Source organism: Taeniopygia guttata, chromosome 18 (assembly GCF_048771995.1).
Source record: "Taeniopygia guttata chromosome 18, bTaeGut7.mat, whole genome shotgun sequence".
In the NCBI taxonomy this organism is placed as follows: Eukaryota; Metazoa; Chordata; class Aves; order Passeriformes; family Estrildidae; genus Taeniopygia; species Taeniopygia guttata.
In genome coordinates, this window is record NC_133043.1 from 10,589,132 (window position 1) to 10,614,333 (window position 25,202).

Sequence of the window (25,202 nt, forward strand, 5' to 3'; positions counted from 1 at the left end):
CACATTTTCAGAGTTCCAGCGTTTAACAAAGCCTTGACTCTGGGGATAAGAGCATTGTCCAGCAGAGGAGGTGACAGAGACGTCAAATCTATCTGCCAGATGTCGGTGTCGTAACTTGTACCGAGGCTCCTTTCTCTTTGTGCACTTGGCCCTGCCGCTGCAACGTGCATTTCCCAGCTGGAAAGGCCTCACACACTCCTATTACTGGGAAAAAGAAAACTGCCCAAAGGGATAAAGTACAAAAGGTTTGCCTTTGCTACAGGAAATTGGAACTGCCAACAGTCTTGCTGAGCTGAGTGCGTCGGCAGAATTAGGGTTTAGCAAGGTATCAGCAGTGGGACAGAAATGGAGGGAAATATTTTCCCAAGTCAGGCTATTTTCTCTCAAAACCAAGTAGAGCAGAGAAATAAAATCCAATGATCAGAGCTCTTCACAGTCTGGAATTTCATTGCATGAAAAACGCCAAAGTTGTTCTCATTTTCTTACCTTCCCAAATAAGGATGTAAATCTCAGCCTCAGGAGTTTATCTGTGCATGAATTTAGGTACAGAGCTTTCATACTTGTGCATATTTCATTTCAGCAAGATGAAAACCTTTTGTGTTATCCGGCTCTTTCTGATTTTTTTAAAATACAATGCAGCTGAAAATTAAATGTGGTAATCCAATGATTACAATTTCCTGTAAAAATGAATAAGCAATAAAATTTACATTTCTGTGAAATGTTTTGACTTAACACGATCATAGTTTTCCAGTGGAAGATTATTCCCTTGGGGGTTTCTGACCAGCTGTAACTGCAGCATTTGGAATCCATCTGTCATCCCAGGAAATGAAGGATTATCAGAACCATAGGAGCACAACTAAGTGCTTGTTAAGGCTGAGGGATGCTCTCAGTGGTGGGAGCACCAGGGTGCAGAAGTTTTCCTTTCTCGTTCTTCGCAACTTTAAATCCTTCCTACATCTGAACACAGTGTTGAATCATTGAATCGATACGTGAATATAAGCGCTCAAACTGTGCCATTAGAAAACAGATAAAACTCCAGTAGATGGCGCTCAAAAATATCCCAAATTTGTGTCCCCGCCAGGCTGTCAGGACCTCGGTGCCCTGCGCGGGCCTTGGGGAGGCAGCTCTGCCAGCAGCCCTGGGCAGCCTGGCCACCACCACCCTGAGCGACTGGGGATGCTCAGAGCTGCAGGGCCTGGAGCAAAGGTGCCTCAGCACTGCTTGGGAGCACAGAAAATACACCAAAACAAGTGGATTAAGAGATCTGGGTCCTGTAAAAGCACAGCAAAGTTTTGCAGAAGTGTTGGGAATCCGGGCAGTTGTAGAACATGACTTTCCAGGCAGGGGAATGTCTGGCTGCCAGTTCCTGTGCAGTCTTGTTGTTCAGTAATGGCCAGTTCTGGGGTCACTTTTGAATTTTGTAGCTCTGACTGGAAGGAGCCTGTTGTATTTCAAAGGTTGTTGAGTAGTAATTCTTCCACAGAAGCACAGTTGGTTTTACCACCACCAGGGGAATGGTTTTTATTGACCATTCTGACCAAAGACCAGAGTGAAAGTTGATACCATCTGAGTCCCTGGTTGGTGGCCCACGGGAAATGATCTAAGGGCTGGTTCCTCTGCCAGAGGAGCATCAGCCACTCCAGGCTGTGATGCAGCCGCTGCTCCGGGGGCAATGCTCAGTGTGGAGCCCAGAGCTCCTGGCTGTGCTCTGCTTTGTGCAGAGCAAAAGCAAGCCCCTCACAGAGCCAGGGAAGAGCAGCCTCCCCAGACTGCCTGCCAACATGCTTCAGTCCTCCTCTGCCACTTCTCTCTGCTTTAGCATTAGTGTGAGCAAACCACACATGGGCATATGGATTCTCCCTGATTTTTCTGTCCCATCCTGAGCTCCAGGCTTCATGCTTTCACTTCTGGTCACTTTTTTGTGCCTGTGTCTGTAGTGCCTCTAGTCTTGCTTGGCATGGAGCAGCCCAGGCTGCAGTGAGGAAGAGGTGGCTGCCCAGAAAAGCCATCTTAGCCCCACTGATGTCCGCACACAGAGGGGCAGGAGACGAGCAAAGCGGTGGCTGTGATGTGAATGCCGTGCTCAACACTGATAGTTAGTGTCTGTCACAACACTTGGAGCTGGTGGCAATTGAGGCCACCACACCTAGCATGGCCCAGCTGCTGCGATGGAGGAACCTCAGGGCTCTGCCAAGGGAGGAGCAGCTTGTTCTCTAAGTTGTTGGGGTTTTTCTTATAAAAGACTAATAAGGTGTTGGTCCTAGATGCATTTAGTCACTCATTTTGCAAGAGCTTAAACATCAGCAATAACTTGATCATCTTTATGGTATTTCACATGAGTTATATCACTAACTTCAGCAGTTTTGCCTATGGGGAAAAAAGGGAAAGGGGTGACAGGATGCTTTGCTCCAAGCCTGCATTTCATTAAACTTCTGCAGTACCGCTTTTGCTCCAGATGAGGAAACAATTTTCTTCCAGACCCAGTCATTAGACTTTCTTGAGAAAACTGAATGGTTAAGAGATCAGGACATTTCTTTACAGGTTCATTTTGCAATCCAGAGTGAAAAGTCCTTCGCTTGTATGCTAGCAGAGGTTGTTCTTTGAAGCACCATCACTTGGTAGGCAAAGAATGAAATTATCTAGATAGAAGCAAAGCAGAAGTGGCAACAGAGATGGTCATCCATAGCATAGCCCATGGATTCCAGGGAAATAAGTCTGCTCAGGGGAATCTCAACTAATTCACACGGAGGCCTACTTTGTCTTTCCTGCTGAGTGAAGCAGCAGATTTGTCTCTGCAGGCAGCGAGGGTGCAGGGCAGAGAACAAAGAGCAGCAGGCAGTGAGAATTGAGACCATCCCTTCCCAGAGCTCCCTGGGCTGCAGCTCTGTGGCTGGATGTTATTTTAGGGGCTGTGCTCCCTCCAGCCCGGGCTCTGACGCCCGCTCAGCCCGAGGCGTATTCATGTTCAGGAATGGGAGGGTCAGGGCCATCGACACACACCAGCATCCTGCTGCCTATTATTTCCTGCCAGCCCTGGCGCTGCACCAAGCCCTAACATGACAGGTGGATGGAGTTCACAAGGAAATCATGTCATGGGCCAGTTTTCCAGGAAAGCTGTTAACTCTATTCACAAACCCAGGCCTTCAGATAGAAAGGGAACGTGGCTGAGAAGAGGCGCTGAAGGGCTCCTCTGCTGTTATTTATGTTTTTGTCACAGATTATCCACTGACATCTCCTGCTGCAGCACAGAAATCTTTACCTCTGCACAGTGCCTACCTCTTCAAGAGCAGATTGTGGCTGAATGCTTTTTAACTTAAAAAGCCAAGGGGACATTGCCTCTGCAATTCCCACGTGGGCATTCGATGTCACTCAGGCTGCAAAAGATGGTAAAAGAATCTGCCTTTTACTGAGCTAAATGGATCCTGGGAAACAGAAAATAAATATGAGGTGAGCATCTAAGACCAGCGTAAACCTGGGGACTTCAGACATTTTGTAAGAATGAAACTGAGGATAAAGTCCAGGATGTATCAGAAACAAGACTTACATATATTTAAAAGTCTCCATCAACAAAGCACATTTCCTATCCTTCCATTACTCTACACAGCATCCAACATCTGCAGTTGTATGTTCTCTTTCTTTCTTTTTTTTTTCTGTTTAGAAAATGTAATAATTTTTCCATTAGTATAACAAGCACAGAAGAGTTAAGAGGAAAAGCAATCAATCCAAAAGAAGTGTTTTTCAAAATTGCCATGTTTGTTACAAATGCAAATTTTAGGATGCACAGAGTCAGGACAATAGGACTCCAACTGGCTGCTCACAAGAGGAAGGATTAGGTCCTGTGTCATGTTAATAGTGACATCAACAACCTGAATAAAAGCCAAAAATTCAAGTTGATTTTGCAGTTTAAGACCATTGTTCTCCCACATGGTTTAGCCTGTAAGATTTATTCTACACATAGATTTCTGCCAGAATTTATGGCTTTCACATCATACAGTGCAGTTCTTGATATGTAATGTGCTTCAATATATAAAAGCCCTTAATGACTGGCAAATATTTACATTGATATAGCTAAAATGTCATACAAGCTACAGGAAAAAAAGCCACTGGAAATATAAAAGCAAAATTATGTCTGTCAATTCTCACAGGTACTGGTGATATCTATGCAAAATGATGGCTGCCAATATTGTTCCGTTCTTATTTTGCAGCCCATTGTAAAAACAAATTAGGTGAAACCTGCTAAAAATATGCACCAACTTCCATCTCAGATATCAAAGGAGCAGTAACCCTGGATTTGACTCTGGATAAGCAAAGCTGAGGCAGGAATATGGGATATTCCAGAGGGCTTGTTGCTGGCCTGACTCTTCCGGATGCTGATGAGACTCTCAGGCCTCTCTTCGTTCCACACTCGAGCTGGCTCCTGTTCCGTGGAGCTGCAGTAATACTGTACCCCTGGTGTGTGGTAACAGGAGCTCTCCCAAGTGTCCATGGCAGAGAAACTTAATTCTTGACACAAGCCCATGAAACTAACCTTTCTTTCTCTCTTTCTCTCTTTTTTTTTTTTTTTTTTTAAACCTGGAAAATTATGGTATTAGAGCCAGAGTCACATAAAAACACAACACGTGAAATGACTGGGAAATTGTAAATTGGGTGTTTTGACTTGAACAAAATCTAAGCATTGTCATACCGATCTGATTATTCTTTTAAAATACTGTCCCAGGCTATAACTGTCTTTGTGTACAATAGCAATACAGGGTGTAGTTACAGACACAATTTCCTGTGCTTAGGTTTTGAAATTATTATTTAAGTTCACTGTAACATTTGCCCGGAGCACCAGCGCAATTCCTCTATTAGATAATTTTCTATCCTTGTGAGGGCAGTTTTGCTTGTGCAGTGCTGCCAGGGTTTTCAGGAAGAGATAGACAAGAAATTGTGACAATAAAATTTGCATCAGCTCCCACCCAGCCTCTCCCAGAATTGAAACACCATTTGTGGCATTCAAAGCCTTTTCACACCCGAAGGGAAGGTGTTCTGAACTGGAAAATCACTTTGATCTTCACAGGGTTGCATCCTTCTGCTCCTCAGATTCCCATGAGAAACACCAAACAGCAATCGTGGAGTTCCAGATGGTTTTGCATTAAAGACTTGGTGCACTGCAGCACCCAGCACCCAGGCATGAAACTCCAAATGAATCCAGATTAAGTCATGGGGTTCAAAATTTGAAACAGAAATTTTGGTTGGGCTTTAAGGGCTGAAAAGGATGTGTTGTTCCTGGGTGTGTAGAGAGAGAGGATAATAATGAAAATATCTGAAATAAATAGATTTGCAAGAAGGAAAAAGCATAGACTGCGACACATGGGTAGGATGTCATCACTGGTTAGTCAGAAAGGGTGCTGCTACTGCTTCAGACTGGCCCAAAATCAATGCAAATGAATCACAGGATAAAAGTCAGTTCCTAAGACCATGGGAACACTTAACACTTTAAAATGTCTTCAACCGCATAAAAATCTCTTCCTGAACTGCTCACAACCTTTGCTTTGCTCCTGCAGGACACCAGGATCAGGTGCTGAAATTCTTCCCCATAAAATGACTGGTTTGCTCCTCTGAATAAAGGACAAACAAGCCTGACTTCATGCACAGCCTTTCATTTGCTTCTTGGTATGAATACACTTGTGCATGGACCTCATCTCTGAAGGACACAGGTGATGCTGCTGAGCTCCCAGAGGCCTCCCAGCCTGTCCAGTGAGGTGGTACTGCAGGAGAGCACGGTGTGCCCGAAGCTTTGCTGTGCCAGGGATCACAGCCAGGTCACTGCAATGTGCCTGTCTCTGCACACAGACTGGGTAATGCCCAGGAGCCCACAACTACCAAGGCAGAGGGTGCTCCAGGAACTCTGCCGTGTCCTTGCCTATGCACTGCAAAAGTCAAAGAGGGCAGAGATAAGGAAAGGGAAATCATCTCTAGTAGTAGCAGAGCAATTCTTACTCACTCCTATTTACCCTTCCTGAAAAAAAAAAAACCAAACAAAACTGCTCCAAAACCCCCATTGTCTCCATTCCACTGAGTTTGGCTTTTCTTTTCTGACTTGGAGCTGAGCCTCACCTGGTACCTCTCCCTTCCTTTCACAGCAAGCTCAGCTGGACCACAGTGACGGCCAAAGGAGGACCCCTGTGTGGGAAGGACTTCTGGAGAGGGCAGTGGGCAGCTCCTGCTCCGGGCTCAGCCTGGGAACCACAGAGCCAAACTGCCATACACTTAGTGGAAATCACTGCATCTCTACAGCCCCTGCAGTCCTCTCCTCAGCAGCCCCCAAAATTCCACTGAGGAAAAAAGGAATGGGAAGGGGAAAGAAGGAGCCAGAAAAACTATTGTGTTCCCAGGGAGGGAAAAAGATGAACAGCTCTATTTAGCTTCTCCAGCTTTGCTGATGTCAATCACTTCTCTCATTTTAAACAGGAAAGACACCACTTTAGTCCACCTGTTCCATTATTTATCATGCTATGCATTTCCCATGAATTGTCACTCATGCAAAACCTGTACATCGTAAGGGGACACCCTAATATTTTTAATGACCTTAAGCAAAGTGATTGACACTAGACACCGGTGTCAGATGTTCTGGTGACGCAACATGTTCTCCTAGCAGCAGGAAAGCTTCCTGCCGTGATTAAGTGAGGGCTATGGAAGTGCTAAAATGTGTTGTCAGCTTTCCTCTGATGCAAGTGATTTTATTATAGCGTCTGGTAACCATGGAGTGTGGCAACGCAAATACTGACCCCAAACATCCCCTCCTGCACATATAGCTCGCTCTATTTAAAACACAAGGTGCAGTTTGCAAATCCAGGGATAAGTTATGGATGAAACAAGCTTAAACCATGGAGGGCAGAGGAAATGGTGGCACATAAGCCAGAATTCCTGGGTGTTTTCAGCAGGAGAAGTATAGGGATCCAGGATGAGCTGCAGAAGAAACCCCCTGCAGGACCTCTTTGGCAGGTGGGCTCTGCAGCAGCATCACCAAAACTGTCCCAGCTGCCAGAGGCTCTGAGGGCAAAAAGAAGACACAGGCCTGTCTCATCTTGGTAGTGGAAAGCAAAAATCATACCCAGCCCCTCTGAGCCTGGAGAAAGTAAGGGGGAAAATAAAGGAGAGAAAAAATAGAAAGAGGGCTCCATGCAGCCCCTCTGCCTTCTCATACACACCAGGGTGGAAACCTGTGACTCAGCTCAGCACCACTTGTCCTTCCAGAAGGAGAAATCATGTTCTGGTTTGCTTCGATTTGGGACAAGCCTCTCAATAATCCATTAACTGAGAAAAGTTGGAAGACCTCTACAACACGAGAGTTACAGAATCAACACCCAGCCACAAGCAGGGGACACCTGGCACCTGCTTTTCATGAAGATTTGTAATCCCAAAGCTCAGTCAGCAAACACTACACATAGCTTTGCTTCCACAAGGTATTATTAATAGTTATGTCTCAAACTGATGTGACAGTGAGTGTCTGCAAAACCGTCTGCTATGATTTTTCAATAACAGAGTTGTTAATCAAGCTGCAGAGGGCTGGACTACCAAACCAAAGTCCACAAGCTGCAGAGGTTTTTGTAAGAGATCAGCAGTACATGTGTTCACAGTTATTGTCACAGGGGTTGTTCTACATAAACAGAAATATAAAGCAGTGAGAGTTGAAGATACAAGTTATCTTGATAGCAATAAAGAAATATTTTCTGAAAGTCTAGCAGCACTGGATATTATTTTCATGAAATTTATTTTTTAATTTTATAGCAAAATAATCAAAAGTGCTAAACCTGACCACTTTAATTTACAAAAAAGTCTCATGTTTTAAGCTATGATCATACCTCGTTATTTAGGTTAAACAACATAATTATACATTTCTACTGATTTCTATTCAATAGTGAAACAAAATCAATATTAGTTGGTTTAAAAAAGGGGGAAAGTACCACAGGTATTGGGAGGGGGAAGTTACATAAAATATAAGAATCATAAGAATCAGCTTATTAAGAAATTTGCAATGTGCTCTTATTGCCTTTTTTTTTTTTTTTTTTTTTTTTTTAGCTACAGTTTAAGTCTCAGATACTCTGGCCATAAGCCTGTAGTCACTTCAAATGCTATGATTTCTCCCTTGGTCAAATGTCAGTGTTTTAAGGAGACCTCTGGCATTTCAAGTCAATTCAAATTATTTTCTCAGTTCCCGCTCGGTCCCCTTCCAACACGATCAGCATGTTGGAGAACGCAGTTAGGATGGTTGCAGCTATGTGACGCAGTTTTCTGTGAAGGAAAAATGGGTTTTCCTCTGTCTTGGAAAAAGCCACTACCAAGTCTGCAGTAAGAAATATATTGAGAGCACTTGTGGAGTTGCTACAAGTATTTCTTAATCCATTCCATTCTCATTTCAGTTTGTTTCCACAGTTAAATTAAAACCTGCAGTCTCTCCTACTGATAGATAGCCAAGTTGACTTACAAAGTTCTGCCTTCTGTCCAGCCTCCTCTTGGCTGCCTCTAACCGAACAAGGTTCGCTGGTTTGCCACGAGCGCTGTCTGGCTCTCCCGCCTCTTTGCTTTCTTCTTGTGCTGCCTGATCTTCCAGCACACGGCGCTGGAAGCCAGCAGAAGGAGTCCTGAGGACAGGAGGACCAGCCCAAAGACGGAGATGATGGATCCATGGGAGTTGAAGATGTATGCCACGGCAGTGACCACGATGCCAGCTATCAGGATGACCACGCCGAAGGGAATGGTGCAGCGGTAGCAGGAGAGCTCTGCTCCCCCCGTGGCCGCTGTCAGCTGGCACTCACTGACCAGAGGAATGGTGGTTATCACACAGTCATTGTTGTTACTCTTCTCTGGGGGTGCAGAGTCAGGGTGCTTTGGGGTGCCCAGGATCTCTTTGATAGGTTCGTTTGTCATCTTGATTGTCTTGACTTGGCCCGTTCTTAGGCTAGAGCAGGCTCTGCTGGGCACGTGCTGCACTGTGGAGAGAAGAGCATGAGTTCAACCAATAATTGCCAATTATTTGTAAGACAAATGGGGACACAGAAGTATCCTCTTGGGATCACCAACAACCAGACATTCAGACCTCACGAGGATTTATGCACAAGATCAACAGTGACGTGACTGATTGTAAAGGATCCGAACCACTTCCTACAGTATTCAACAATATATATGTAAGTTCTGGAAATAACAGGAGTCGCAGACCAAGACAAACATCAACATTAAAATGTTGCGGTTCAAATCCTACCTTAAGTTACATCCTAAAGTCAGTATTTCTGTACATAATTTAGATTTCAATGGCATTACCTTTTCTCACAAAGAGGTGAGGTTCACACACTGTTTTGATTTTTGCTCACACACTTTTCACACAGTTTCTTTATACACCTACGCACAACACATTACACAGACTTGCTCCACTGCATATCACAATAACATGATCAAGTACCAGCCCAGCAAAAACCAGGATGAACAGCGAGCTCTTTCTCAGTGCAAGTGCTACTTAGGGAAAAAATTCAAATGGTCATGGCAAGATGTAGATGTGGGGGGAGTGGGGATGCAAACAGATTCCCACACTCGGCTCAGCTCAAGGCCTGTGAACCTCCAGTTACAGGAATATCAATGCCAGACTGACAGCTTGCTATTTACACTGGCTTCATGCAAAAGCAATGGGTCTCTTGCAAATCCATGAAATGACATCCCTGTAACTGTGGGAGGGGGATTTGCCATCATATTCACTGATCTCAGATACAGCAGGTTGTTTCCCCCTGTTTCCAGACTGTAAACACACTCAGTCCTGACAGCATGCACAGTTTGACTGCATCTGCACAGGACACAGAGACCTTCTGGCTCTGGGCCCTGGGAACAATCAGAGTCCCCCTGCCCAGAGCAAGAGGAGCCCGTGGCTCTCCAGCAGCCCAGGCTGCCATGGCAGAGCTCAGCCTTGCCTCCAGGGCTCTGTTGGTGTGGGGTCACTCTGGGGCCTGCAGGGAGCTCTGCCCTCACCAAGGCTGCCACGGATGTGCTGTCCTGGACCCAGCTCCGTGCACCCCAACTCACACTCCAGAGACTGGGCACTGGGAACCACTGGGAACCACTGGGAACCACTGGGAACCACTGGGAGCCACTGGGAACCACTGGGAACCACTGGGAACCACGGGGGACCACTGGGAACCACTGGGAACCACTGGGAGCCACTGGGAACCACTGGGAACCACTGGGAACCACTGGTTGTCCTGCTGGACAGGCCTCCCAGGACTCCTCCGCCGCTCTGCTGTGGGCTGTGCCGCTTTTGCTTTCATGAGCAGCATGATATGCACAGAACAAGGAAGAGCGTTGGCAATGCAGTAATGCTTTTATCACTTTTATCACCTTCACATCTGTGACTAGGAAGTTAATTGCCAGATACTTGTATTCTCCTTTTCCTTTCCCACCACTCCACCCTTGTTGCTAAGATATATTCGTTCATTGTGGAGAGCCCTTGGTTTTATATCTCAGTACCTCCTACAACTGACTGTGGGTTTTACACGAAAAAGGATTTCACTCTTTTTAAAAAAATACAGGCACAAACAGGCTAAATGCTGGATATAGTCAGAGTTTTTGTATACGAAGTCCCCTTGAACCCTCAAGAGAGAAGGAAAGCCCAGATCTGTTCTGCCAAAGCTTTTGTTCTACTGCTCTGGGGAAGAGTGCTCAGCTCCCTGTTGTATCTGCTGTGCAGAGCTGCCAGTGGGCTCAGCCCTGCCCGAGGAGCCTGTCCCTGCTGAGCACACACAGAACACCCCAGCACACACAGTGGCAGCCCAAGAGGCAACAGGCACACACTGAAACACTCTATTTGATCATCATGAAAAGCTTTTTTACTGTGAGAGTAACTGAGCACTGTAACCTAGTGAAGTTCTGGAGTCTCTACCCTCGGAGATAATAAAAAGCCATCTAACAGGAATTTTAAAAAATCAATTCTATCATAATTAAGTCAATGGCAAAATATCTGTTGATTTCTGAGGAGCACAGTTCTTGTCTGGAATGGGATGTCAGAAGGCAGGCATTCATATAAAACAAATAAACAACCCTCTATTGAAATACTATTACATTAACTAAACAACAGAACCTATTTGAAGTGTGAGCAAAGGTATCCAGCCATAGATAAAAGGGCACTGGATTCTCATAGCCAGCAAAGTCACTTCTGACTTAAGCCAACAGGTGATTTGGTTCAAGTTTCAGGGTAAGAAATTTAGGCAAAGACACCCAGCAACACCAGCATCCTCTCACTAATCATACCACAAGTACTATCTTAAGGAGCTGCTTTGAGTTGGAGGAAGAATGTGCTTCTGTGGCAATCTGTGGCTAACCCTGGATAAGGGGAGAGAAAAATTTTAGCCAGTAATGAGGGTAAGTTTCGATTTATCAAAAAGACATTAAATCCATCAGCATGCACACCTACCAGATCCAGGAGAAATCCATGGTAAAAGATCCTTGGCTCAGAAAGCAGAGGAAGAGTGCTGAAGATGTCTTGTATGAATTCAAGGCAGAAAGAGCTGCTCGAGGCTTTGAAGTGTCAGATGTCACTGAACGAGGAACTGGAGGTGACAATATTCTAGCTTGGAAGTTTCCTACAAGAAAAGTTGTTGGATATTTATCAGCTTCTTAAGAATAAAAGTCATGAGTGTAAAGCTTCTGCTGTGGACTGACTCCTGCTCCTAACCAAAGCAGGAGATGTTCTCCCTCTGGCTCTCCAATGGCTTCTGCCTCTTTTCTTGGAAGCAGCCACCCATTTCTGGCCCAGGGTAACATTTTCCTTTGATGATGTGACGTCGCAGTAGTGAGTATCATAACCCAGTCAAGTCCCCCAGAAAGAGCCAGGCAGGAAAAAGTAATGCACAAGAATTACTGCAGATAAAAATATTATTTAACTTAATTTCTATTGCTCACTGCACCTGCAGGAATAATGATTCAGGATACATGGGAGTTTGTCATTCCACCTCCCTATTTCTAGCTGTGAACTGACTGTGACAACACACCACCAAAAAAACCTGTTACATCTCTTCCACTATAAGAAAACCTAAGTAATATAATCCCAAAAACTCAGAATAAAAAAAGGCAGACTTACACAGTCCAAGAACTCTCTGTAATAAACATAAATCCGCTATATTTACTGTTGTTTATTTCTCTTACTGGATTTTCAAAAACAAGATTTGTAACTCCAAGAGGGACAAGGCAAACTCTGCATCAGGGCAGTGATGTCTGTGCAGAAAGCAGAGTGATGGAAATTGTTATCAACGGCAGAAACAGCTGTGAAATCACCAGGCAGCAGGGTAAAACTCATGAAGCAGCAGATTTATGTTGCTAATCTTATTTGACACCCTTTCTAGAAGTGTATGATCACAGAAGATGATTTCAACATGGAAGCAGGAGTCCTAAGTAGGGATGAGAGCAAATTCATGAGAGTAAGCTTGTATAATGATAAACTTTAAGGGATTTTCTGGTTTTGAGTTATTTAGACCCTGCTAACATTTCACAAACACAAATATTTACAGGCACACACTGCTGCTGTTCTCCAGAAGATCCTTGGAATAAGCCTTTGATATTGCCAAAGTATATTCAGCTGATTATTGAAGTTAGCTAATAATAAGGAAGTCTACTTGTTTATCTCATTGATTATATTCTTTTCCACAGGACATAGCAATTAGTTTAACTTTCTGAAAAGTTTGGAGGGAAAAGCAGGAAAAAAATCCTGACTTCAGATAAATAATCTAGATTTCATTACAACAAATGCAGACCTCTGAAATGTTCTTGCAGTCAACTTCTAGTTGGATTACAGGAAGGTTACATTTGTTTGAAAGCTCTTCCCAGCCTATTGTGCCCCCTAAGCCACTCTGCCAGCTTCTTGCTTGGAAAAGATTAATTGCTCTGTCAGTTATTTATTTGTATTTATCCCTGACAGTTTAGATATTTTTATTTTAAATTAATGTCTTTATCAAAAATTCTGACAGAGCAACTTCTTAGAGATGAAATTTCTTCCCTTCTCCTTCCCTCTCTCACCACAAAACTGAGAAGCAGAAGCACATGAAATCTCTAAATGAAGCTTTCAGCATTTTAACTCAGAATCATTTTAATGTGGTGCTTTCTCAGGAGGCTTCCCACATATGGAGTACCTCTGTGCAAGGGCAAAAAATCCACTACAACCCTTTCCTCTTTTTCATATTTTACTTATAACCAGTGGGACACATTTGAGTTTTCCACCTTCAAGCTCTGGACCGGATTCTCTCTATCTTACACAATACTTCAGACGCTCTTTTTTGCTTATGTAAAATCCCAATAAATCATAATGCTCACACTTCATACTATGGCTATGCATTAAAGTGACTATGGAAAATAGCCTAAGGAGTCCTCTGTCCCGAGAGGAGAGTCTGAGTTCATTCCGAATTCAACAGACTATGATAATCCTCAACACAGTCCTGTAGCTCTGCCCCAGGTGAGCACTCCTGGAAAATACACAACCAGAATTTGTACTTACAAGACTCCAGGACCATGCCCTGAGCTGCAGAGGCAGGAGAAGAACACATTGCCTCCATACCAGCTGCCTCAGGATGCAGTACGTTTCTCTCACCAAGTTTTTAAGTAAAATCATGAACAGATTTAAACTCTCGCACCTTTTTCGTTTTCCCCACATAGCCGGGGTGTACGATGGGAGCAAACCCAACCCCTCCACAAACCAACTTTGTTATGCGCCAACTGCAAAACTTTCAACCGCGCCCGCTGCACTCGACACACACACCTGGGCTAAAATCCTGCGTGTCACGCCTGTCCCGGAGCACCTCTGCGAGAGGGCAGAGAACCGAGCGGGAGGAGAGAACCGAGCGGGAGGGGAGAGCCGAGCGCACCTCCAGCCCCCGGCACCGGGCGGGCAGCTCTCCGCGGGACCTGCCCCGGCTGCGGCTGCGGCTGCCGAGCCCCGGGGCTGCTGCCGGCGGGGAGAGACAGCCCCGTGCCCGGAGCGGCGGAGCCCGAGCAGCCCCGGGGAGCCGGGCACGGGAGCCAGAGCCCCGCGGGCACCGGGAGCCGGGCACTGGGAGCCGGGCACCGGGATCCGGGCACGGGAGCCCCGCGGGCACCGGGAGCCGGGCACCGGGATCCGGGCACGGGAGCCCCGCGGGCACCGGGAGCCGGGCACCGGGAGCCGGGCACTGGAAGCCGGGCACTGGGAGCCGGGCACTGGGAGCCGGGCACGGGAGCCCCGCGGGCACCGGGAGCCGGGCACCGGGAGCTGGAGCCCCGCGGGCACCGGGAGCCGGGCACGGGAGCCCCGCGGGCACCGGGAGCCGGGCACCGGGAGCCGGGCACCGGGAGCCGAGCACCGGGAGCCGGGCACAGGAGCCGGGCACCGGGAGCCGGCGGGGGCGCGGCCGCGGGACGTGCGGCTCCGGGGCTGCCAGCGAGCCGAGCCGTGCCGTGCCGTGCCGAGCACGGTGCCAGTCCCTGCCACCGGCCGGGCCAGCGTGCCATAGCATGGGCTAGCGTGCCGTAGCGAGCCGTGCCGAGCGAAGCCGAGCCGTGCCTTACCTCCCGGGACTGCGGCGGCCACCAGCCCGCAGCCAGCATAAGAGGGGATGCAGCTCGCCGCACAAGGGACTGTAAACAAAGTTCTCGGTGAGAGCGAAGCAATTAAGGGACCGGAGCAAATTCAGCGGCGGGAGCTGCGGCGGGCGGGACGGTCCCGCTGGGCGGGGGGGCCGGAGGGTGTCCGGCAGGGCCGGGCCGGGCCGGGCTGGGCTGGGCTGACCAGGGGCCGGGCTTGTCCCTCCGCCCCGCTCTGCTCTCAGCCCCGCACCGGGATGCGCACGGCGGGGACAGCCCCGGCGGAGGCTCCGCACAGCGCCCTGCCCGCGGCAGTTCGCACACACGGGGCCGGGGCGACTCTCCCTTGCAGCCCCTTCTCCCCTCTGCAGCATCCCTACCCTCCCTCAGCCCCTTCTCCCCTCTGCAGCATCCCTACCCTCCCGCAGCCCCTTTCCCCCCGCAGCCCCCCTGCACCCCCAGCCCCTTTCCGGCCCTCGGGCACAGCCCGGCTGCAGCAGGGTGGGTGAGGGTCCGTACCTGCCCCGAGCTCGCTGGGGCCCTGCTGGGTCACTCGAAAGCACAGTCCCTCCCGAAATCCAGAGGAATCCCTAGCTCAGCTGCTCAGAAATTAGAGGAGGAACATAGCTTTGGATGCATTCTTAGAGGATAAAGTTTTATGCATCATTTAGAAATATTTTACCTGGCTTTTCTAAGCTTTGACTGCTCATTTCTGCAGCACATCGAATACTACAGGGGTTTGGAGAAGATGGGTGTGGATGTGTGTTAATTTTTTACCATGATTTCTGTTACTTCAGACAAATTATGCTTTTAAGTCTTGTAAAAGGACATGTTTGAATTTTGCGGTTAAGCTGAACCAAAGTTTATATTTAAAATACACTATTTTATCAATGATTGATAAAAGAACAGTACACCAGATGTATTTAATTAGGCATTCTGTCTCTGAAAGCATGCATGTGCTTTTGACCCCCACGGTGAAATCCTGGCCTCACAGAAATTAATGGCAAAACTTCCATCAGCTTCACAGGGGCCAGGATTTCATCCTGTGTGTTGTTAAGTATTGCTCAGTGATGGAGACCCTGCCAAGGGTTCATCTCCTCCAGATAAATCAACCAGGTTTTGGAAAAGTGCCACTACTTTATGCAAGAAACTGTGAATTTTTTCCCCCCACTTGCTGGTGTTCCCATCAAACACATCAGCATTTGAGCAGAAATGACAAACAAACTGGATCTGAGGGGATCTTCTTTAGGCAGGATCTCTTGAACCATTGTTTGGTCCTTCCAATAGAGGCAGCTGTGTCTGTAATATCTTTATTAGACTTGAGAAGTTCCACCTCAAAAACAACCAGGTTTCCTACTCCTCCTGTTGGAGAATACAAGCCTTATTCTGTTGATATCTAGGAACCTTGTTTTTAGCTGAATGGGTTCATAGACAATTATACATGGACAAGTAAACATTTGGCTGAAGCAGCTATTCTCTCTTTTGGCAATTAACTCTCTAATGCCCTAAGAGGGAGAAAATAAACTCTCTCAGGCTTATTTTCAATCATTTTTTCAGATGTCTTACCAACTTCTTCCAAGTATTTTCCTGGCCTTCTAGAAATACTAACATTTCATAATTTTCTTCTGATTGTTCAGGATGTCTGTTTTTTTTCTCCAGTATCAGTTTCATTTTTCACTTTATATCAGAAATTCTTGCTGTTTGCACTTGTGTGCATGACCTAAATTTCACCCCATTCCTGTTACATCAGTTCCTCTCTAGTCCTTCCAGTCTAGTATTTGATCCTCCTATGTTGACAGAGAACCTCCCTCTCAGGCTTACACCATCCACAGCTCCACTAGTACATTCTTATATTTCCATGCCAACTTCATTACTGAAAGTATTACATAAAATACTGAAAGTTTTACATAAAATAGCTCACAAAACGGATTTTTTAGGAGCTGTTCTAATACACATAAACAGTTACCAAAGCTGAGCTTAGAATTCATATTTCTGTACAAAGAAATGCCCTAACAACAGGCAAAAAAGTCACACACTCTGCTAGACCTTGTGCAATTCTTACTTCTTGCTGTGAAGCATAAAAGCTGCAATAAAAAGTGATGGGAATGAGGTCTCCTCTAGTGCTGAGAGATCAGTGTGCTGTCCCCTAGAAGGATGGATTTGTAGCACTCAGGCACCGAAGGGTTTAAAACATCTTGGACACCAGCCCTCTGGCCTTTCAAAAAAAGGGATGACTGACTACCTCTGCCTCTCCAGGTCCTGCTGTGTTCTGAGCACAGCTCAGCAAGGATGGAGGGACAGAAGGAGCAGGCACGGCTGGAGCAGCAGGCTCGGCACCTGCAGAAATTCAGTGCAAACAGCTGAGGAAACGTCAGGGCTGAGCAGCAGCTGCAGTGAGGGGCTACAGGCTCCCAGTTTGGGACTGCCAGGCTCCAGGGATGCACAGCTCCCCTTCAGGACCTGCCCTAAATGCCAGAATCTCCTCCCAGGGGCCTAAACACAGCTGCTTAGAGGGAAGTGCAGCCCCAGAGCTGGGCTGATAAGCAAGAACCGTGTGTGATTCTGGAACTCACAGCACCTACTGAGAGAGCAGCTCTGCTCCTAAATTGAGCAATGCTGTTGCTCTGCCGACTGAAACACACTTGCAATACTTCATGGCTTCCTTTGAGTTTCTAACAGTCTCCTGGGCCTCAGCAGCACAGCAAACAGTGACTCACTGATCTGGCAAAGTACAACCATTGTGGGCTCCCTATTCACGTCGTTTTTCTTACCTTTTCCCTAACCCTCTACTGAACTTTCCTTTTATTTTATCCCTAAGCCCACACACGGACACATCAGTTTACTGCGTTTCATGAAACTTTCAGAAAGTGCCCTTTCAACATATTCAATATATTATAAATTGTCCTTACCATGCCATGCAGTGCATGTGTTTTGTGATGAGGAATGGAATCCAAAAGGAGTCCAAAGCCAGTTAAGCCAGAGAAGCAAATAATTTCCCATAAAGTGCTGTAGCTCCCCTCTCATGAACACAGTTTACAGCCCAGCTGGTTGATAGCTGTGTAAACCAGCCACGCTGTGGGTACTCAGGCTCATGCAATGGATGTGCTTATAACGACTGTGAGAAATCTCTTGGGTGGCTGGGAATATGGAAAGGAATTTTCTTTGAACTCCATTAGATCCTACTAGTGCTTTGGTCAACATCAGTTATCCTGCTGTGCATGTGAACTTTGTTATTGCCTTCCTTGCTTTCACTTAATCTTCCTGCAGTGCTGAAGAAGACAGGATATCTGGAACTGAAAACAATTATTCTTACCTCCTACTGCTTTCATAATTACATGAAGTTCCCATTTGAAGAGCTGCATTCCTTGTGTGGACATGTGCTTTTAATTAGCAGAGGGATGCATCACACCACAAGAAGCCAATTCCTCAACCTTGCATAAGTTGGTTACAGAACCTCTGAATCTTCAGCCACCGTGGCAGCTTTCTGGCCAAGCTGGGGGAAGCGTGGGAGCAAACTCCAGTGCTGTAATTTCACCATAACCAGGATTTTTATTAGAGACTACTGCAGTAAGATGCAGCAGATTCAGCTGAGATTTAAGTTCAAAATAGGAATGATCTATTTTCTTGGTTTTCCACCTGCATTGAGTCACCCAAAGAATTTACACGGCTTAAAGATATGAAGGGAAATGCAGACAAAAAGCTGGAAAAGTGACTAGTCCAAGTTAGTGGATATTGCCAAGAGACATTTTTATTTCATTTGCTTCCCTTCTCAGTAGGTAGGGTATAAAGAACATTCACTGTTCCCTCTGCAAATGGTCTGTCTAAAAAACATGGAGTGTTTCAGCCAGCTGTTATTGACTCTCCAACAGCAGAAAATGATGAGTTTTAAACTAAGCTATACAGGCCATTGGCTGAATTACTTCCTGTCCGATGAGTCTTTCTTTGTCCTACTTCACTACAATCCTCAGGACAAATTTATACACAGATCTATCTAAAATACTGAACAAAGTTAAAATCCACAGCTTTTCTCCTATGTAATAGATGACTTGTGTGAAATTTACAGTAAGTCAAGTATCTGACCTAAAGGGTAGTTTAAAAAGAATTAAAAAAAAAAAGAATAATTGCAGTAAGACCAGTTCTTACTGTTCTCACAAAAGAGAGCTTTTCATATATATAATCTGCTTTAGTATCACCTGCTTAAGGAAATGTTTAGAAATATTTCTACATCCATGTAAACAAGTTAAGAAAGTAGAGGGTGTGGCAGTGATAAGCATTTACCAAACCAAGTGAAGATCTAAACAGGCTGTCTTATCTTTTGAATGAGTCATTTTAGGTCATGCAAGTAATGGTGAAATCCCTTCTTTCCTACAGTGAAATTTAAAATTTCTCCTCTTTTGTGAGGGCCAAGTAATCAGGTTGCAGCTCTTTATCTCCAGTTTATTTGCACTGGGAGTGTGTTACTTTCCACAGAAACTGTGGCTAAAAGATGTAAATCAAAAGTAAATATGATCAAATGAAAGAGATGGGTTCTGACACCAGGAGTCCAGCATAATAAACTATCTACCAAAGGCAGAAAACACTTAGTATCAGAAGGCAGAAAAACTGCAGAACTCCAGCTACCCTCTGAATCCTCTTCTATTTGGGTGGAACTCTGTTGAAACGAGATATTCCGTACAGAAACAGTCATAGTTTGGGGTTAAATTCAACTCTAGAAGAAGGCCATTATAAACCAGTATTTAATAGCCATTTATGACATATGACAGCCCAAGCAGTGCATGTTTTGGGCTAATTCTTTGTAAAAATCACCCTAGGTGACCCTCCCTGCCTAAATACTTAGGAATAAAAACATATATATATACATATATAGAATATATAAAATATATAAAGGCTATGTAGCAGACAGGATATATTTTCTCTAAAAATGTTGAAAAACAGATTTCCCTTTGACTCATACAAGAGAGGAGAATATAGACTGCCTCACACATGCATGGTTGTGATGGGAGATGCTGTTGTTACTTCTCAGCTTTTTGGATGACGAATCATCTTCTTGCAAATTTTAAAAGTCATGAAACAATTTGTGAGAAAGGCTTTTACATGATGCAGTCAAAAAAGCAACAGCAGCAGAAGCTTATAATTGCTTTGGCTGTGTATACTAGAAATGCAAATGTACTAATTGTATAAATGGTAAGGAAGGACTATTCAGCAGTTTTGCAAAGTTTTTGAAATGCACTGAGTAAAATGGAATTACAGTAGTATATAAATGTCTGCACAGCAGTTGAATTCATCAAAATCCAACATCTTTAGTTCATCTTCAAGAATTTTTCAAAGAGCACCAGTGCCACACAGAGACAGATAGAGGAAAACACAATACAGCTGGGAACATTCTCTCACATATGGACACATATATCCAAAACAAACACTGGGGCCTGAAAACGTCAGTGTAGTGTTCATTACTGGTTTCACTTCTGGCCACATATGATTTTCTGATGTAGGAGTTGTCCAGTTTCCTGGTTTTGTTCCATGCCACAGAATTCATTGGATTACCCAGCAGTGATTTCAGCAGCAGAAAGGTTAGGTGTTAGGGGGGAATTCATACAGATTTCTTTCCATTCTAAAAAAAAGGTGGAAGATTTAGGTACATTAATGCCACTAATAGCCCAAATCAGCAAGTTGCCTTGAGGTATATTTCCAACTCAGAGCAGCAGCAGCTAAATAGAATCATAAAATCACAGAATGGTTTGGATTGGAAGGATCCTTAAAGATCTTCCCATCTCATTCCAATCTTTGCCATGGGCAGGGAAACCTTCTATAGACCAGATGCTAAAAGTCCAGTCCAACCTGTCCTTAAATACCACTGGGGATAAAAGCTAAACCTTCCCGCACCAGAAATCTTGGCTGAAAACCAGGTATGATAACTGCTACACTGTAGGGTAACTAACCTGAAGCCTGAGATCCACCAAGTATGTAGGTCAAGTTATCAAATTCCCCCTCATTGCCCCAGAATAGTAACCCTCTATTTTCACTTGAATGGTATTTGTGTCCCTGATCCATGTGTGGGACTGGATTTTCTTGCATCCAGGCTGCCTTTGGGTTTGTGTTCCCAGACCCAGCTGGCCCAGCAGTTACTGTCCCACAGTGATGGGCAGAGCAGTAGAAATTCAGTCCTGAACTCATCCCAGCCTACCCAGCAGTGAAGATTCTAAAGGACTTGAGTTCAAACATCAGCTTCTATCCCTAAGCTAACAGCAGCACATGGAAATAATGGAAATACAAGTGATAAATAATAACACTTACGTAAACATACATGAAAACAGAAAATAAACTCTCAGAACAGCTTGTGCTTTCTCAGTAATCACCACTCCTTATTTACCAAGAAAAAAGGTCACATAGTAATGCCTTTTTTGAAAGCTTTTGTCCCTAGAGTGGCCTTGTGAGATAAATCTTTTTCCATGAAAGTGCTGGGGAAAGAGGGAGCGGTCAGGCAGCTGAAGCCAACTTACTGATGCCATGTAGACAACCATATAATACAAACAATAATAATAGGCAAGATGGAGCTGTGATCACTTCAGTCCTTTTGCACAACCAAGGAGATCATGTAATCTCACAAGCACATGCCCTTGCTGCATGTTAAAGATCAGTTCCTGACTCACAACTCCTCCTTTTCATACTGGGTCAAAGTCACCTTTGTGCAAACAACAGCCACAAGCTCTTTCAGTATTACTGAGCCCTATTTCAGAGAAAGAATGGGGATTAAATTGACAGCAATCTGATAAAAGCTTTGCATAAGTAAAGAAATATTTCTGCAAGGAAAACTAAATTAGTCTCACCTCCACGCCATTGCCTCATATTCCATTTTAATGACCAGCTCCTCAGCTGGGTGGGCAGCACAGCTTCACTCAAGGCAACTTAGCCAAGAAATTACTCATAAGGGATCAGCCATAAGAAATGTATTGCCTTGATATTGGGAGAGCCAACTGGGCTCACTGTGAGCATGCCATTTTAATTAATGCTTAAATAAAGAACAAAAATAAGCCAGAATATTTATACCTACTGTATAAATACTAGTAATAATTATAATAATACACATAAGATTACTACAAAAAATAAAAGAACAGAAATGTTTGCCAAACAGTCTCAGTGGGGAGGTGACAGCAGGTAAGATATGAGCAGATATTTATTATCATTACTGACATTTTTTTATGACGATAGTACAGGTCACGTTCTGGCGTCAGATTTACATACTGGAAGGAATCATGTGAGATCCGATCTTGCTTCTGCCAAAATGCTCTCTCCAAAAGTTTTCTGGACTGTGCAAGGATGAGGGTCAGCCTGTATGTCCAAACCAGTCAGCCAGAAATCCTCATGCTCTGCTTGCAAACCAAGTGACTGGAACTGGAAAGGACAGCTGACATAAGTGAACTCTTTGTCAAAGAGCTCAGCCACTTGGCAGGGAAGCTAAAAACACTGCATGATTCCAGCCTTGCACAGAGGTTACCACCAAATACTTTGTGTGGTGCTGCCAGTCAGTAGGTTTGGTGACATCCCACTGCTCAGAGCTGCTTGTTTTATTCTGAAGACACAGTGTTCAGCAGGAAAATCTCACAGGAATTAGAAGAATAAAGCTGTAATGAAAACATATTTACAGCTCCTGGGAGAAAACCTGCCACAGTGACATTTTAAAGGCTTTAATGCTTGGCTGAGTGTGGTAGGTGGTGCCACTGCAGAGCCTGAGCAAGATGTAAAATGTGTCCCTGCCAGTGGATTCCTCCTGTCTGTGAGGAATCATTCATCCCAGTGAAAGTTTTCTGTCCCCTTCCATCCTGTCCACCCCAGTGCAGCCCAGTCGGCCACGGGCCAGAGCCTGCTGCTCCCCTGTGTGCCAGGCTGGCTGGGCCAGGGCCACACTCACCTGCCAAGCAGCTGTACAGCAGTTACAGGTTCTGTGCGTTCTCTCAAATGCACAGACCGTAAGGAAAACTGCCTGCCAAAATGCGAAGACATACAAAAATACACGTGCCCATAGTGTTCAATCTGTGTCCTCGGGGAACACCCCAGAGGGACGGCGCAGGGCAGGGCAGAATAGGGCAGGGCTGGGCAGAATAGGGCAGGGCAGGGCAGGGCAGCGCTGGGCAGGGCAGGGTAGGGCTGGGCAGGGCAGGGCTGGGCTGGGCAGGGCAGGGCAGGGCAGAATAGGGCTGGGCTGGGCTGGGCTGGGCTGGGCTGGGCTGGGCTGGGCTGGGATGGGATGGGATGGGCAGGGCTGGGCTGGGCTGGGCAGGGCAGAGTGGGGCAGAGCAGGGCCGGACAGGGCTGGACAGGGCAGGGCAGGGCTGGGCAGGGCTGGGCTGGGCAGGGCAGAATAGGGCAGGGCTGGGCTGGGCAGAGCTGGGCTGGGCTGGGCAGGGCAGAGTGGGGCAGAGCAGGGCCGGACAGGGCTGGACAGGGCAGGGCAGGGCAGAATAGGGCTGGGCTGGGCAGGGCAGAATAGGGCTGGGCTGGGCTGGGCTGGGCTGGGCTGGGCTGGGCTGGGCTGGGCTGGGCTGGGATGGGATGGGATGGGATGGGATGGGATGGGATGGGATGGGATGGGATGGGATGGGATGGGATGGGATGGGATGGGATGGGATGGGATGGGCTGGGCTGGGCTGGGCAGGGCAGGGTTAGGCCGGGCTGTCCCCTAAAGCTCCCCCGGCCCCCGAGCCGCTGTCCCGGCCCCGCAGGCTCGGCGGGCCGGCCCCGGGGCGGAGCGGGGCGGGCCGGGCCGGGCGGGGCTGTGCCGGCCGGGGATGGCGGCTCCGGAGGCCGAGGGGCCCGTGTCCTTGTCGCGGGGCTTCTCGGAGGAGCAGTTCGGGGCCGCCTGCCGGGAGCTGGACCAGCCGGCCCCGGCCGCGGCGGGGCCCTGGCAGCTCCTGCTGGAGACCGCGGGCGTGCGGATCTACCGCCGCTGCCACACGGTGCGCGGGCCGGGCGGCGCGGCCTGGGCGGCGGGGATGGGGATGGGGATGGGGATGGGGATGGGGATGGGGATGGGGATGGGGATGGGGATGGGGATGGGGATGGGGATGGGGATGCGGGGGGCGGTGGGGATGCAGGGGGCGGTGGTGATGGGGATGCAGGGGGCGGTGGGGATGCAGGGGGCGGTGGTAAGGGGGATGCAGGGGGCGGTGGGGATGGGGATGCGGGGGGCGGTGGGGATGGGGATGCAGGGGGCGGTGGGGATGGGGATGCGGGGGGCTGTGGGGATGCAGGGGGCGGTGGGGATGGGGATGCGGGGGGCTGTGGGGATGCAGGGGGCGGTGGGGATGCAGGGGGCGGTGGGGATGCGAGGCCCGCACACCGCGGCCGCAGCAGCCGGTTCCCCGCAGTGGCCGGGGCTCGGTTTCTGCAGGCTGGCAGGAAGCCGCTTGCCGGGTAATGCCATTAAGTGCTGATGGCAAAGCCGGCGGGCCGCAGTGACCCCGCGGAACTCAGCAGCTGGATGGGAGCTGCCGCTGCTCATGTGCCGCCCTCCCGAGCCCCTCGGGGGGATTGCGCTCAGGGCAGCGGGTCCCTAAACATCGACTCCCGAGCCCGCCCGTGCCACAGCATCCTCCCTGCAGGAGCCCTCGCCCCCTCCTGCCCCTCTCCAAAACTCCCTTCACACTGATTTTCCACCTCTAAAATCAGAAGGTAGTTCAGAAAGGGTTGGAATGAAATATTCTTCCCTTTTGGGGGGACTAATTTCTTTAAAGAACTTTAGTAGCTTAGGAACTGACTTGTGATTGACAGTGTTTCCATTTTGACACAGATTAATTATTCAGTACTGACTTCTAAATCCATAAAAAAAAATATATATATATATGTAAATATCCTGTTTTTTAACTGAGTGATCATAGTTTCCTCTCAGCTCCTTCCAGACTCCTTGCTGTTCTTTGCATGACAATTTTGTATTTGTATTCTGAGAAATCATTTCAGACATGGTAATGTTAGAAAAAACCAGCAAGACTACATGGCTGTGCTAAAGGCACAGGTGGGGAAAGCCTCTAAGCCTCTTTAAAAAACTATCACTTCATAGACCTTGGAATTCTCTTCAGTGATAAATAGTTCCTGTTTACAGTGTGGATGTGGTGACTGGCAGTGGCAAGATGAGCTTGTCACTGATCACAGCACAGGTGAGGCTGGGGTGCCTGCCAGGTATCCATGCAAAAATTAGTGAGTTGATGGAGTTCAGGGTGCTGGGGGTGTCCTGCTAGAGTGGGTGAAGTAGAGGCTTTAGGATCAGAGCTCAGCCCAGACCTGCAAATGCATTGTGCATGAATGAAGGCAAAGGAACTTTGGGAAGCTGGAGGCTGGATTTAGCCAGGCACATGGGACCAGGGAAAGCCTGGCTTACTGCAGTGGCTGTGCTGCTATTGTGTGAATGCAGCTGGTGAGATGGAAAGGAGCTCAGGCTTCTCCTCCTCATCCTCTCGTGCTTTTGTACAGAAGAACTAAAGAGCTAAAAGGACTATTTGAAACTATAAAAACCATTTACAGGTGTCTGTCTTTTTTTTTTTTTTTTTTTTTTTTTTTTTTTTTTTTTGTGTAATGTACAATGCCCCTAGTTTAGGCTGGATGGGCAGACTACATAGGATGCAAAGGACCTTTTCAAG

The 25,202-nt window shown here is 46.9% G+C and overlaps 2 protein-coding genes and 1 long non-coding RNA gene across 8 annotated transcripts in view; 2 read left to right on the forward strand and 1 right to left on the reverse strand.

Annotated features, from left to right (window-relative positions):
* Positions 1 to 7,739: 7,739 nt before the first annotated feature.
* On the reverse strand, positions 7,740 to 15,225 carry TMEM100 (transmembrane protein 100). Of its 3 annotated transcripts, XM_002198435.6 has the most exons (4): positions 15,091 to 15,108; positions 14,557 to 14,625; positions 11,438 to 11,606; positions 7,740 to 8,975 (listed from the first exon to the last, which is right to left on the reverse strand). In XM_002198435.6, exon 4 carries the CDS (start codon positions 8,911 to 8,913, stop codon positions 8,509 to 8,511), a length of 405 nt encoding a protein of 134 aa, XP_002198471.1. In that variant the 5' UTR covers positions 8,914 to 8,975; positions 11,438 to 11,606; positions 14,557 to 14,625; positions 15,091 to 15,108; the 3' UTR covers positions 7,740 to 8,508. The 3 variants fall into 3 exon arrangements, with proteins under 3 accessions (XP_002198471.1, XP_072793128.1, XP_072793127.1); XM_072937027.1 differs by lacking the exon at positions 14,557 to 14,625 and having other exon boundaries at positions 15,091 to 15,225; XM_072937026.1 differs by lacking the exons at positions 14,557 to 14,625; positions 15,091 to 15,108 and adding an exon at positions 13,772 to 14,504 and having other exon boundaries at positions 8,926 to 8,975.
* LOC140685258 (uncharacterized) lies at positions 14,518 to 21,700 on the forward strand. The gene is made up of 2 exons (XR_012058585.1): positions 14,518 to 14,643; positions 17,839 to 21,700. It is a non-coding gene; the product is annotated as an uncharacterized lncRNA (long non-coding RNA).
* A 1,574-nt stretch (positions 21,701 to 23,274) lies between these two features.
* The window catches only part of PCTP (phosphatidylcholine transfer protein), a 29,371-nt gene continuing 27,443 nt past the window's right edge, over positions 23,275 to 25,202 (forward strand). Inside the window, exon 1 of one of the 4 annotated variants that reach the window (XR_012058579.1) lies at positions 23,275 to 23,525. Coding sequence is in view for 2 of the 4 variants with exons in the window: in XM_072936986.1 (XP_072793087.1) it covers positions 23,358 to 23,525 (168 nt within the window). In the remaining 2 variants the exon portion in view is untranslated. The remainder of the gene's footprint in view (positions 23,526 to 25,202) is intronic. The other 3 variants (XR_005982081.2, XM_072936986.1, XM_030287175.4) reach the window with 3 other exon arrangements.

Bases quoted from the DNA above. Each gene is read 5' to 3' on its own strand.
- TMEM100 (XM_072937026.1), bottom strand. From the start codon at position 14,504: ATGCTATGGCACGCTGGCCCGGCCGGTGGCAGGGACTGGCACCGTGCT. The intron at 11,607-13,771 runs GTGTGTGTGTCG...CTTTTCTTGTAG, and splicing joins CACGCAGGATTTTAGCCCAG to GAAACTTCCAAGCTAGAATA. The intron at 8,976-11,437 runs GTAGGTGTGCAT...TTCTCTCCACAG, and splicing joins ATGGATTTCTCCTGGATCTG to TGCAGCACGTGCCCAGCAGA.